General features: G+C 41.3%; 1 protein-coding gene across 1 annotated transcript in view; it reads right to left on the reverse strand.

Annotated features, from left to right (window-relative positions):
* The window catches only part of LOC137613568 (MAM domain-containing glycosylphosphatidylinositol anchor protein 2-like), a 156,079-nt gene extending 143,812 nt beyond the window's left edge, over positions 1 to 12,267 (reverse strand). Inside the window, exon 1 of the mRNA XM_068342896.1 lies at positions 12,166 to 12,267. Coding sequence (XP_068198997.1) covers positions 12,166 to 12,238 — 73 coding nt within the window. The 5' untranslated portion in view covers positions 12,239 to 12,267. The remainder of the gene's footprint in view (positions 1 to 12,165) is intronic.
* Positions 12,268 to 13,559: the final 1,292 nt, after the last annotated feature.

Here is a 13,559-nt window from a genome sequence, read left to right on the forward strand (position 1 = left end):
TATCATTTTCTTTAATAATGTGATGAAATGGCCTGGAGCACAACTTCTCCCTCACCGAAGCTGATGAATTTTGTAATGTTAAAACACCAAAGGGGAAATCACTCTTCGCTTGGTAAATACACACAAATTGTTAAATACATATTCAAATTAATTTTGGTCAAAGCTTGTGCCAACTTCAAATTATAGGGAATATGGTCATGGGAAGTTTTAGCAATTACTTTGATTAAAATAATTTGAATTTCATTTGTTTCTTATTTGCATTTTAACCAGGAATGTAACCTAAATTATGCAAGCAATGTGAACATTCATTGAGTAAATACTGCTGTTCTTCCTATCCCAAAGTATTACGCAGCAGTCTCTATAGATTGACCTGCAATTTCACACAATCTGCCTTATCCCCAAACGAAGTCAGAGGGCAAAACCCATTGCAAATCTGACTGTTACCTCAAGTAAGAGCTGCTGATTAGGAGAGCTTTTATTCACAACATAGACCTTTAATCAAAATCTAAGAACAGTTCACTATAAACTGAGATAAATTTTAGCAACCTTTTCAAGATGATGATGCCAATGAAGGGTCACTGCAGATATAAAGCCAGTCATTTCCTTATTAAAAAAGTCATAACTGCTGAGACATGATGACATGATAAAGAGGCTGTTGATGCAGTGGAACTGAAGCAGTAACAAGGCAGTCAGAGACATCACGCGACACCACTGAATTCAGAATTTTCCCTTGACCTACTTTCATAGATCAGGGTCATTTAATTAAAGGACCCATGATTCGACATGTAACTGGTGCTTTATACCAAAGTTTAAATTTGACCTTGATCTAGTTTTCTCAAGGTCAAGGTCATCATCTCATTTTCATCCCCTTTGCTGCCCGAGTAATGCACTTTTTGTTCCATCTTTCTATCTGCAACGGTTGTGAAGATATTTGGTGGACGAATGGACGGTCGGATGGACGGACGGACGGACGCACATACACTGACAATTACAATACATCACTGCTTCGCAGGATGTAAAAATACTGTGTGAAAGGGAAAAGTTGATGAAAGGGCACTGAGGAATGAATCTGGAGAGGGAAAGGAAATAAAGAACAAAGGGCAGGGGGTAAGCTCTGAAAGTGGCATTTCAGGTGGCTTCCTTCAGGCGTCAATCATCCGACTGACAAGGAAGACAAGGGAAAGGATTTAAAGTTTTTTTTCTGTACACATCCATTTGAGTGTTATTCTCTTTTTTGTTCAACAAAATGAAAGTTCATTAAGGGACAGAAACAGATTTCTAATGAGAATATAAGAATGTAATCCAATTCACCATGGCATAGTTTTGAATTAATCACTAAATTGATTTGTTTTTAATTTGCATAGGTCTTAGTTTGCTGCAGTGCATGATACTTTAATGACGTCATGGTAGGCACTTAATTTACCCTATTACAACAAAAACAGGGACACACAAAGTTAAAATGACTCAACAAAACTCTGGCAGAAAATAGCTGGTGCATTGGACCGATTGCGAGAGAACCAAAAGTGAGAATTTTATCAAAGGCACTAAAGCGTGGGCAGATTCTTCCGGTGTACATGGCAAGGGAGAAGCTTTCCAGAAAGAAGTGCTCCTCATGCTGTGGAGACGTGTTTAGACTGGGTCAGGAGCCAGATTGGATTGCTGAAACTGAGGGCCAAAGCATGGGCTTCTGAGATGACGCACCAGATTGTGAGGAGATTCCGGCAAACTAGCGAGTTAAATTGTTTTGCTCATATCTTGGTCTAATTTGACCGTTATTGCCATTTTGTTGACATGTGGCTACCTCCACAAGTAATCCCTATACAACAACAGCATGCAGATGTAGCGCATAACTTCAGGTATAACAACTGCAATGTGCAAAGCTCTACTGCAGAAACCTGAATAAGATAAAACAAGAAAGAAGACAGCAGACAATCAGACCTGGGCGAGAACTCCAACATCTGCATTAAATCTTGCTGTGAGATTTCTTTCACCATTTACAGAAATCTCAGAGGAGAAGTTCTTTACCTTCTCCAGATAAGTGCTTGCTTTGCCATAGGAAGCCATTAGCTGACAGAACACGGCTTGAGGTTATCCCCATGGGTGTAAATGACTCTGGGGTATATTGTGTCTGTTGGAGAGATGAAGAGAGCATGACGCTAAAGAGATTAACTATTACATTGTGAATTTCTGTTAGAAGAATGAGGTTTTTAGGGACTATTGAGGTTTACACTGAGAGCTAAATAATACAAAAAAGGCTCAGCAGACTGTGAGTTATCCTGTTGAGAAGGTTAGGAGGTTTAGTGAGTCTAAAAGCAGATGTAATGACTGCGGTTCCTCCTGTTTGAAGGAACAGTAAGGCAGGTTCAACATGGCGATGAGTCTCGCTCAAAAGGGCTGATGTATAAACTTTATATCTGTAAATTCATTCATTCATTCATTTTCCATACCAGCTTCATCCGCTGTCGTGGGTCGTGGGGTGTTGACGCCTATCCCAGCTGACTGGGGGCATGAGGTAGGGGACACTCTGGGTGCGATGCAAGTGCACCGCAGGGCTACATGGAGAAAATTTGCCTGAAGTTCATGTTTTTGGAGGTGGGTGGAAGCCGGGGAATCCGGAGACAACCCACACAGACATGGGGAGAACATGACAACTCCGCACAGAGTGGGACTAGAAAACCGCTTTGCTCTGCAGCGACAGCGCTACTCACTGCGCCACATAACTGTAACTGTAAATCTCATTGTTAACTTAATATCACAGAATAGTCAGCAAATGGTTGCCCTAGATAGAGGAAAAAGTACATAGAGAGTAAGTACATATGACCACCCCCCAAAGCAAAACACACAAAATTTTGCAGTACACCTGCAGAGTCATGCAAAACTCCACGGTCAGTCTCCTTTTGTCAGACAAGAAAAGACTAGATTTTGAACAATGGAAGGGTAAAGCCTGAATGCTTGTGCTTTAGATGCTGCATTAGCATGCAGGGCCATGTTTGGGAGGTATATATATGATGCTTGTCTTATACAAGGCTGTCTCCATGTGTGGCTCCCCCACTGCCCGGTGTTGGTTGTGAAGCCAGAGACTGCTGAAGGCATCATTGTCAACACATTTACTTCACCACTGTTCTTGCTTGTCAGAGAAGCTTAAGGATTACTTACCACAAAGATAAGTAGGACCCTTCCTGCAGTCACCTCACAGCAATGCAATCATGGTTATTTTTGAAGAGACACATTCAGCCCCACTCCCCTATCCCCAAAACCTTCAACCCTCTACCTCCCCAAGAGCAATCTCATCTTCTCTTATACACAATAGTAGGGCTGCTGCAAGTAACTTGCGCTTCTGCAATCACTTCACATTTGTTTCAGCGATTGATTTCCTGGCATGTGAGGGCAAGGGGAGAATGAGTGAGTGAGTAGGCGATGAGGGAGGGAGGAAGGGAGGGGAGGAGCATGCAGAGGGAGGCAATGGGGAAGCCAGAGGATGTGCAATGCAAGGCTCACATACTGTCACCATGACAACAGACATCACTTCACAGGAGCAGCACTTAGGATGCTTGTGTGGGCTGAAGTGACATGGTTGAAGGTTGGCATTAGCCTCTTGTGGATGCCACAATGTACCAATCCTCTCCTGGCTTGCTTTTGTGTTTTATTTCCTTGCCTGCTCAAAGGTGCCCCGTTGTTCTTACCAGCAACATTGCAAGTGCTGCGTGATTTGTGTTTCACTTGGGTAAATATGGATGCTGCCACTTTAGCTAAACAAAGACAATCCAACTGAAGATCATGTGGGAAGAAGAAATGAGACATTCATAGTCAATGACCCCCTTTCATCATTTGTGTCACTCTGAAGCTGGGATCATGTATAATTCTCTGTGATTTAAAGTGATGCCAATCATGGAAATTATAACTTGACGTACGGAAACAAGCTAAAAAGAATTTCAATCTGGCTCTTGTTTAAGAAATATATTAAAGTTCTTTACAACGACACACAATTTATGTTTCAAAATTTAAATCAATGCATGACTCATCAAGATCTAATGCATGTATTAATGAATTTTATTATACTCTCTTAATATTCATAAATAATTGCATTATGCAACAATTTACTGCCTTATGAATCCTCAATTTACAAAATGAATTTTAAACATATTAATTTATGTATTCATTTACATATCATTATATTAGATACAAACCAGGTAACAAGGGAGTTTGCCTTTCTACAAAAATAAATACAACTGTTTTTTGTTTTTGTGCACAAACCATCTACCTGAGGACAGGGGCTGTAATCAGCATGCAGCATGTGTGAGTGTGTGTCTATCCCACTGAAATTTTTCCTTATCCATTCACATGCAGAATCATTTGCATAAAAAAAAAAACACATTAGAGCCATGATTGCAAAGCGAAAGCATGAATGTGTGTAACATGCATAGAGTGGGCTTTGAATTAATATATATATAGTGGGTTATGAATTAATACATGCTTTAATGATCATTTAACAGACAATCAGTAAGCATGGGTTGAGGAAAATTAAAATCTGACTCAGTATTTTAAATACAATAAGCACAGACACACAAGAGTACTTAATCACTGAAGCCTGAGTGAGGCAAACATGGCAATCAACTCTGTCATCATGCAGTTTCTTTAGTATATTTATTATGACAGAAATGATAATAATCACAAATCAGACAATCACAAACAAAAGCAGAAGATCTTCCCACACACTATTTTCATTCCAAAAATAACAAGAAGGAGCACAAAATATTCAGTTGTTCAGCAGCAGTTTGCATCACCTACTGTGTGCTATTATAGCGTTCCCAATTAGCCAGAAGGAGACAAGCGGTTTGCAGTACTATGGGATTTAGCCTGTATGATGACTTTCTCAAGCAATACCTGGGTATGACACCATCATAGTAAACAGAATTTCCCAATTATTGTGTTATTACTAATGATAGCAGTAGTGATTATATTTACATTGTCCCTATTCTAAATTTCCCAGTTTGGGATAAATAAAGTATATCTATTACGGAATGAAAACAATGTAATAATTATTGAAGTTGAATAATTAATTCATTTTGGGGGAAATTATGATTAGGAAGTCTACAATGAATATGAATTAAATAAAAATGTCCTTTTTCAAACAAAATTGTGATAAAAAGGAATAAGAGAGTTATTTTTTAAAAAATCAATCAGTGTAAAGCAGGATTTAACTAGAAGTTTAATTCCTTGAATGGACAAATAATGTAATCCTCTTTATGAGGAATGAGGCAATAATTTTTTAATAATTTATAATAATTTTAGAATTGACATTTACACGTAAACTTTTTGTTAAAAGAGCGATAAAATGTTAATGAAAGGGGAAGTAATGCACATAAATGCAAACCATTTTTTTTGCCACTTAGGATGTTATTAAGTGTAGGATAACAGAGAGTATTACACACCTTGAGTCTGTATAAAGTGAGAAAACATTCAAGGGTACAGCAGTGCTTTCAAAAGTTTACACACTTAATTAAACTTTCAGAATATAACGGGACTAAAGACACTGTGCACATGAAAATAGATGGCAAAAACAAATATTTACATTTTTGGGTGACAGTTGACATGAGAATGACCCCACAGTTTGTGAATATTTCTGCATGGTTTTGCTTTCAGTAGAACATAAGGGAGTGGTTTCCATCATTTTAGTCACTGTAGTCATATGCAGGGTGCGATTAGTCAAAAAAACAGAGGGAGGGTTAATAATAAAAAAAAAAAAGCAATCAACAATTCTTTTTAGGTTAATGGTAGGCCCTATGAGCCTAAATTCTATTCATATTTAACACACATGTTGGGGGTTAGAGTCATGAATGGAACACAGGCTAGGTCCAACTTGCTGGTCGATTTTCCACCTTCGGCCACTCTTTGCACCTACATTCTTTACTAACTACTTATCAATCCATGTGGACAGATTTTTGTTGATTTTGGAACATCCTAAAAAGTCCCATATTACTGATTTTACATTATTTTGGGAGGAATCGAGAATGTTAATATCTATATTCTTTTAAAGCGTGTAGGTGTGTAATGATGTTTTTTTTTTCTTTCTGTTCCATTTTTAAATAAATAAAATCGGAAATAAACATTCATAATATAGAGATATTGAATTTAAAACATTAAAAATATATGAGGGTCCAATCTCATTAAAGGTACTTGAGCTTTACCCTGTTTACTGCTTCAAAATTCAACTTATTTACATACTAGATTGTATCACTTTTACTCTACTACATTAATCTGACAGCTGTCGTGATTTTGCTCACGAAGGATTGTTTGCACCAGCACCTGTGTTTTCAATTACTCTGGCTAATTAGACCTTCACTGGGTTTGTTTGATGGCGCTATGCATGGAGTTACATCATTTCAATAATTCTATGCGCTAACAAGACTCATTATGGAGTAAGCTTCCCCGCCCCAAAAATAAAATTAACCATCAAGTGAGCGAGCTGTCAGTCAAATTCAGCTTGTTTGGCCTAATTAAGAGACCAGTGTTGGTGGGAAGTGGGTCTGCGGGAGTTAAAGAAATTTACATACAGATTGCATAAATGTAATGCCCTGTTATTGACTCCTAAAAAAACAGTTTAGAAAGTAATTTCGAATTTACTGCAAAATGACTGCACAATGTCACCTGTCAATAACTGATTTCCAACAAACTTAAACTTAAAAAACTATATACTATACTATACTATACTATATATACAAACTATAAACTTAAAAAAAAACATTTTAGCGTTCTTTATATGGCATGAATGCAGACTAAACTCAACAGATGTCAATCACCACCTGATGAAGTGGTACATTCCATAATGTAAACATTTGTTGGCCATGACCTTTTACATGCGTAATCTCAACTTGATTTTATCATGAAATGACAGGGGGAACTTTTGGGGAATACCATGCAATACAGATGGTTCCTTTAACCTCCACACATACAGGATACCCTCAAAGTGAACTTTAAGAAGAACAAGAGTGTTGAAGAGTTTTTTGCTCGAACAACATGACGTTCCATTTTTGTAGTTAAAGTGCATTTTTATGTTCTTTTACTAATTGTTATAATGTTGATGGGTCAATACCGTTTTAGTCCACAATGTGTAGTTTATGTTTTTAGAGATGCAAAATACGTCTGCACTTCCTCCTTAGGACAATGCGTAGAAGAGAGGTTATGTGTCTTGTTAGAGCAACATGCTGTTCCTAATCGCTGTACACAAACTGCTTTATTCTAAGTTCATAAATGTCTCCACTCAAAACAATCTTTTGTGGTCCTGGTTTTTATCCAAGTTACCACATTAATCAAAAAGGAAAAGGACAACAAAGACACCAGTGGTGTGGAAGAGACATTCAATGCGGAACCAAAGAGAGTCTTATCTTAAGGGACCAGAGGATCTAAAGCTTTCATGAGCCATAGCCTGCAGTATACAACAGTTTGTCTTTTTAAGGCAAGATAGTGTAGCTCTAATTTATTGCAGTCATATGTCTGTCAACATCGGGAAATTAACTATTACAACAAATAGAAACACAACAGATAAAAGCCTTGCTTTTTTATAAGGTAATATTAGTAGAACTATGGTTGACGTCAGATTTAAATCTTGTTTTTAATGATGCAGATGATGAATAGTCATTTCATTAGAACATCAGGAGGTAATGAAAAAATATTCGCTTTCAGTGCAGACTTCTGTAGGATAGTGGTCTGCCACACTATCACAAATGCAGAAGTACTTTTGAGTCTAAATAAACCAAGCCAAAATGTATCAGAGCAAGACTTAATGAATCATTAGCAGCAGCTTTCCATCCTCAGTACTGCAGAGTAGGACAAGTAGCTCATGGTTTGGGGATGTGGGCTTAACAGTTGAAGCAGCCAGCCAGGTTTCAATAAGCTTCTTTGGTCCACGGTAGGGATTTTGCCTTGAATGATCCTTGATTTGAATGAATGTGTTCCTGAACTCATCCAAATCCTCCCAGCAGAAAGAAGAAAGTATTACAGCTGTTCATGATGTGTGCAAAGTAGCCAAAGCTGCAGTACATTATACTTTCCTTTTTTCAAAGTTTCAAACACAAATCACCAAGAGTAAACACTACACTGAGTGAACATCCACATTGAAAAATATATTAAATTTATCACATCTGTGCACTCCCCTCTTTGGATTTGAGCTATGCGTAAGATAGAGGAAATGGAATAGCTTATTTTTTCAGTGCTGAAGATGTTGCAGTCATTCAGTGCTGAAATCTCAGACTGAAGACCCCATTCTCCATGTTACTTACTGGCAAGTTTCGAAAGTGCTAAAGAAGCAGAGAGATGGCAACCCCCCCCCCCCCCCCCACACACACACACACATACTGAAAACCCAAAAGTCACAGGGATTGAAATAAGGTGGATTTGCCAAATTGACAGAAGTCTGGGTGGGTGTCTGTGGCTGCAGAGGGGCCATCTGAGAAACCAGCCCTGCTTATATCATAATGATGATCTAGACTCCAACTTTGAAATGACAAATTTATGAACCAATGTGCACCACAAACATTTAACAATGGGTTGCATTCTTGGGAGTATATTTTGTGAGGATATTTGGACCTCTGCTGCTTCAATTCTATTCGTGTTTAATAATTGTCTTGTCTTGCTGTGACGTAACACGCTAAACTGATGAAGTGGTCCTTTAATGACTCAGATTTCATCACTGAAAACCACTGTAACTGCACTGTAACACTGTCAAAGACTGAACGCAGCAGGGGTGCCTCAGACTTTAAGTTCAAACGTGTCTCTACAGTGTATATTCAGTACCCGTCTCAAAGGACTCGTCCCAAAGAGACCTGACACTCCGTATGATTAAGTCGGTGGTATCTGAAGCCCCGCACACGGTATATAGTAATCCCCAATGTGCTCCTCACACTGTTCTATTGCAACAAATTACTTCTTCTGCACTGTACCAGGCTTTATATCCATTTTCTTCTGATTGAAGTGCGTATACTGGAGATGTCCGTTCGCAGTTCTGTTCCCGAGAGTAATGAGAGAGAGAGACAGGCGGTGGAGACAGACAGGCGGGGAGATGGTGACTGAGAGTGGGAAGGAGGAGAAGAGATAAAGTTATCCTTGGTCTCATTACGGTGGGAAATGTGAGGGTCCCGATCCAAGGGAATGATGAAGGACTCTGTGGAGGAGGCCTCTGAGAACCAACAAAGACGGCTTTAGTTTCACTGGCAGAATGCATTTGCATAGCTTAGAAGCCAAAGCGTCTGAACCGGGGCTCATGAAAAGAAACCCCAGAAATTGGTTGGACTTCAATGCAAACGAGAGGGAATGAGAGAGGGAGAGGGAGAGAGAGAGTTGGAGAGAGAGAGAGAAGAGAAGTGGGATGGAAGAAAAGCAGGAACTTTTTCTCTGCAGTGGCATTACACAAAATGAGATCGGGAACATCTGCACATCCCATGGAGGTTGTCGCTGACTGACTTTGATGCAAAGAGAACATACCGAGGGCGGAACGACTACAGAAAAAGTAACAAGCAGGAAAACATCTCTATGCTATTATAAGAGTCATGCTCCATTGAGGGTGTTTGATATTTAGTGCAGTATGGCTGTCAGTGGCATTAGGAGATAAATGCCAGCTGGGAATATTCAAGAGGTTTGTGGAAGCTTCCTTTAGCTAGAAAAGAAGAGCAGCCACTAGCCTTCTGGAGCTTTGGAGAGTAACACGGAGATATAAACCCAAGATAAAATTATGACAGTCTCTTGAAGAAGGGCACATGTTTTTGTGTGTTTTGGGAGAGCCCCAAAGTGAAATTAAAGAAGATAAGGAGTGAGGAAGAGTAGAGTAGATGCTTTACTTAGTGGTGTCTCTCTTTTTCCCTCTATGGCCTGGAGTCATGCAGGGATGACTAGCCTTCATCAATCCTCCTTAATGAGTCTGGCAGCACCACTTAACGCACTAGTATGTGACTTCTCCATTACCACATCATGGTTCTTCTATTTAGTCGGGGGCGAGGATGTATATCAATGGATGGAAATAAAGAATAATTAATAAATGGTCCCACTCATCTCCTCTCGGGTCAGTTTGGAAAAAACATGTTGTGTATAAACAAGAGCTGATGCCCGGGATTCAACAAAAGAACTGATTGATTTTAGAAGCACTTTTTAAGAATCAGGTCTCACCCTCTACAAAACATGCTGTGTGTTTTGTGCTACTGTCATAACCCTCAGCCTCTCACCTAACATGCCCAACATCATATCCCCCTGGATATAATGGAAGATAACACAAAGTGCATGCTAATTTTTTGCCATTTTGCAAAAAATGTTGACTTTTGAACCTCGTCAATATATTTCCTTTCAGTTGCTCCTCCTGGAGATGTGTACTATGCCTCACGCATGAGAGGTGGCACCTCTGCATGTAAAGAAAGGTAACATATACACATATGATTCTTCAAACAGCCACCAACCTATCTGTACTTTTCACGGTGCGGTGTAACAATATAAAGCAGCAGCAGCTAGAAAGCAGGACACATGTAAATCCTGACTAAAGCACTCTCACTACAGCACAGGTAAAATGCTGTAGTGGTGGAAAAAATGAGGGATGGCTGAAGGGATTTTCAGACTCCTTTAACAATCTAATCTGCTACATCTTCCCATTTCATCTGCCGCTGTTGTTACAGGTCTTACAAGTCCACACATGCCTCTATGGAAACGCCAACATGGTGACTATTATGGGAAACGAATCCTCCTAATGAGTTTGTATCTTCAGCTGCATGCTCCAGCACGGACAGCCCCGCTCTCACCAAGGATCTGCAGCTTTGATCTGACACTCATGTGATCGGTTTTGATGGCTAGCGTCATGCCCATCTCCCTCACGCATCTCTGGGAGACTAATTTACTGGGTAAGGATATTGACAGTGATTTCTCGAGACATAAGTGCTTGATGAGAGATTATGCCCACAGGCTTCAGGCAAAAACTGGTGGAATTTGCTTTTGAGAACTTTCAACAGCAACACCTGCTTACACATCTGACATCGCTTGGAAAGCGCTCAGAGGTTGTTGGGGTGTTTTTTTTCTAAGACTGGGTGAAATTGGTAATTGTATGGTACACATTTTTACTTTGAGAGATATATGCTATCATGAGTGATTGTGCACATGCAGTGTACGAGCAGGTATACTTTGGTACTGTGCTGTGATTTGTTTTTTTATTCACTCTTCACCATCTGGAATAGAAGAACAGACTTATTCTGGCACATCACTGGACAGGTTCAGCACCACGACTGTTCCTGCATTATACCCATCTATCCTACATCAAAGATACACATGTATACCTGCAAAGGCGATGTGTGCATTTCTTTTCAATTCAAGAGCATCGTCTTTCTTTCACATTTCTGCTTGACCTCACATCCTGCCTGCGAAACCTCTGGCGTGGTTAGAGCCACCGTAGCTGCAAACAGGTCAAGGCCGTGCAACTCGAGTTCCCTGTGTGTCCGAATGCTAGGGCACATAAATCATTATTCTCCCAAGGTGCGGCTGCTGCTGTACGGATGACGATTCACGAGAGGCGTCATCCATGCCACCGGTTGCACGAGCAGGCAAAGTAAAACACAGGATGCGTACTCTGTGAAGTGTAAGAGTGTGTGCAGGGGAGGGAACAATTCGGAGGAGGAAAAACAAAAGCGGGAGATGGATCCATCACATGCAAGAACAACTCATGACTGCGCATTCCAAATGTCATAGCTCAACACAAAATTACAGTCATTACGGTGACATTCAGAAATGTATTTGGACTAATGTAAGATTACGCTGACCTTTTGGGAAACAATTACCAAATTACATGTTTGACAGGCTACAGAATCAAATTTGCCATTTTCCGGTGTAATTATCTATGATTTTAACGCAGTAAAATGAACCTGCTCACAGACCATCAGGACTGATGGATTGGATGACAAAAGAGGTTGTGCATGATTACCCACGCTACTTGCAGTATAACCTCGGGGGTATGCTGAGAACATTTGGGGCCACTCACTGAGACATGACAAACAGATCTGGTCCGTGACCCTTACATGGATTCATGTTGTGTTATGTTTTGATTTGTGGATTGGTGAGGGTAGAGAACCATTTACCAGCCATGGGTTTGTTTTACAAGGTCATGATCATGTTTGTTTTCAGCAGGCAGAGAACACTCACCGTAGACTCCTTGGCAACGGATGCCCTCAACGATCAGCACCAGCAGCCCCAAAACACTGATAATTAGATCCATCCTTTCACGTTAAGCTCTGCATATCCAGCTCTCAACGGCAAGAAGTCTTTCCAAGGGGGGGCGGCGAGAAGCAGTGCATAGACACTTCGCCTCTATTTATTTTAGTCCCACTATTCTCTGTCAAGGTATTTACGCAAACGCACTCAGGTGGTGATGCTTTTAATGACCACTGCCATGTAGTGCAAACGCGCAGCGCTTGCGGCGCAGAGAAGCCGAGCGGAAGATGAGGGGAAAGCAGGCGAGGCGCGGGGAGTGGGCTGCAGAAAACCCGGCCTTAAAACACAGCGACCTCTCCTCGACTCCACATACGCGCTCCACTGCAACCGTGTGGACTTTAGCGGAGATCGAACCTGACGGGGCAGACTGATGCTGACGATTACAGGCAGATGTACCCACGGACATCGCTGCTCATCTCCAGCTGTGGTCCCCTCCGCGGATGCTGATGCTGATGCTGCGTTGACTGTCTGCTGTCAAGCGGAGCCATCACCTCCGCTCCGCGCGCACACACACACACACACATACACACACAGACACACACACACACATACACACACAGAAATACACGCACGTTGCCGAAATCTCTGTCCACCGACTGGGTTGTAAAAAGCTGCTGCTGTGCAGTTTTGTGCGCTCAAGTCCTACACCTTGATGCCGAGCGCTCGCTTCATCCTTCCCAAAGACAAGGGGAGGGTCCAGTCCGGTGAGGGGCGGCGGACGGTTCCCTCCTCAGCTCCTCCGTGACGCCCGCTGTTGTCTCCAATGTTGTGAAGATGACTTTCCAATGAATTCACGCGACGTTGGGAGCCGGATGTGCCACTCGTGGAGCCATTAGAGCATCAGTCACGTTGCGCAAAGACGACGTGCTGCTGAGACCGAGTGGCACCGCAGCCGGTCTGTGGCTACGTCAAGAGATGCGTGGCTCATCTGTATGGAAGGCTTCGCTCAGCCTCAGGAAAGGCATTAGAGAGGTGCAGCTGCTGGATGCCGACAGAGAGAGAGAGAGAGAGAGAGAGAGAGAGAGAGAGAGAGAAAGAGGGAGAGAGAGAGAGAGGGAGGGAGAGGGAGAGAGAGAGAGAGGGAGAGAGAGAGAGAGAGAGAGAGAGAGAGAGAGAGAGAGAGAGGAGAGAGAGGGAGGAGAGAGGAGGATGGGGGGTACCATTGGAATTCTGGAGATCTAGCTTTGACAGACCTTTGCAATCAACACCAAACACACAGTCTACACTCCTGTCTGCTCATGTTTCACAACGCGGCCTTTATCAGACAGACAGGATGAAGCGCTGTCTGTCATGTAGCATTCATCCAGCTCCATCAGATTTCTTTT

The sequence above is a fragment of the Antennarius striatus genome, chromosome 19 (genome assembly GCF_040054535.1).
Source record: "Antennarius striatus isolate MH-2024 chromosome 19, ASM4005453v1, whole genome shotgun sequence".
In the NCBI taxonomy this organism is placed as follows: domain Eukaryota; kingdom Metazoa; phylum Chordata; class Actinopteri; order Lophiiformes; family Antennariidae; genus Antennarius; species Antennarius striatus.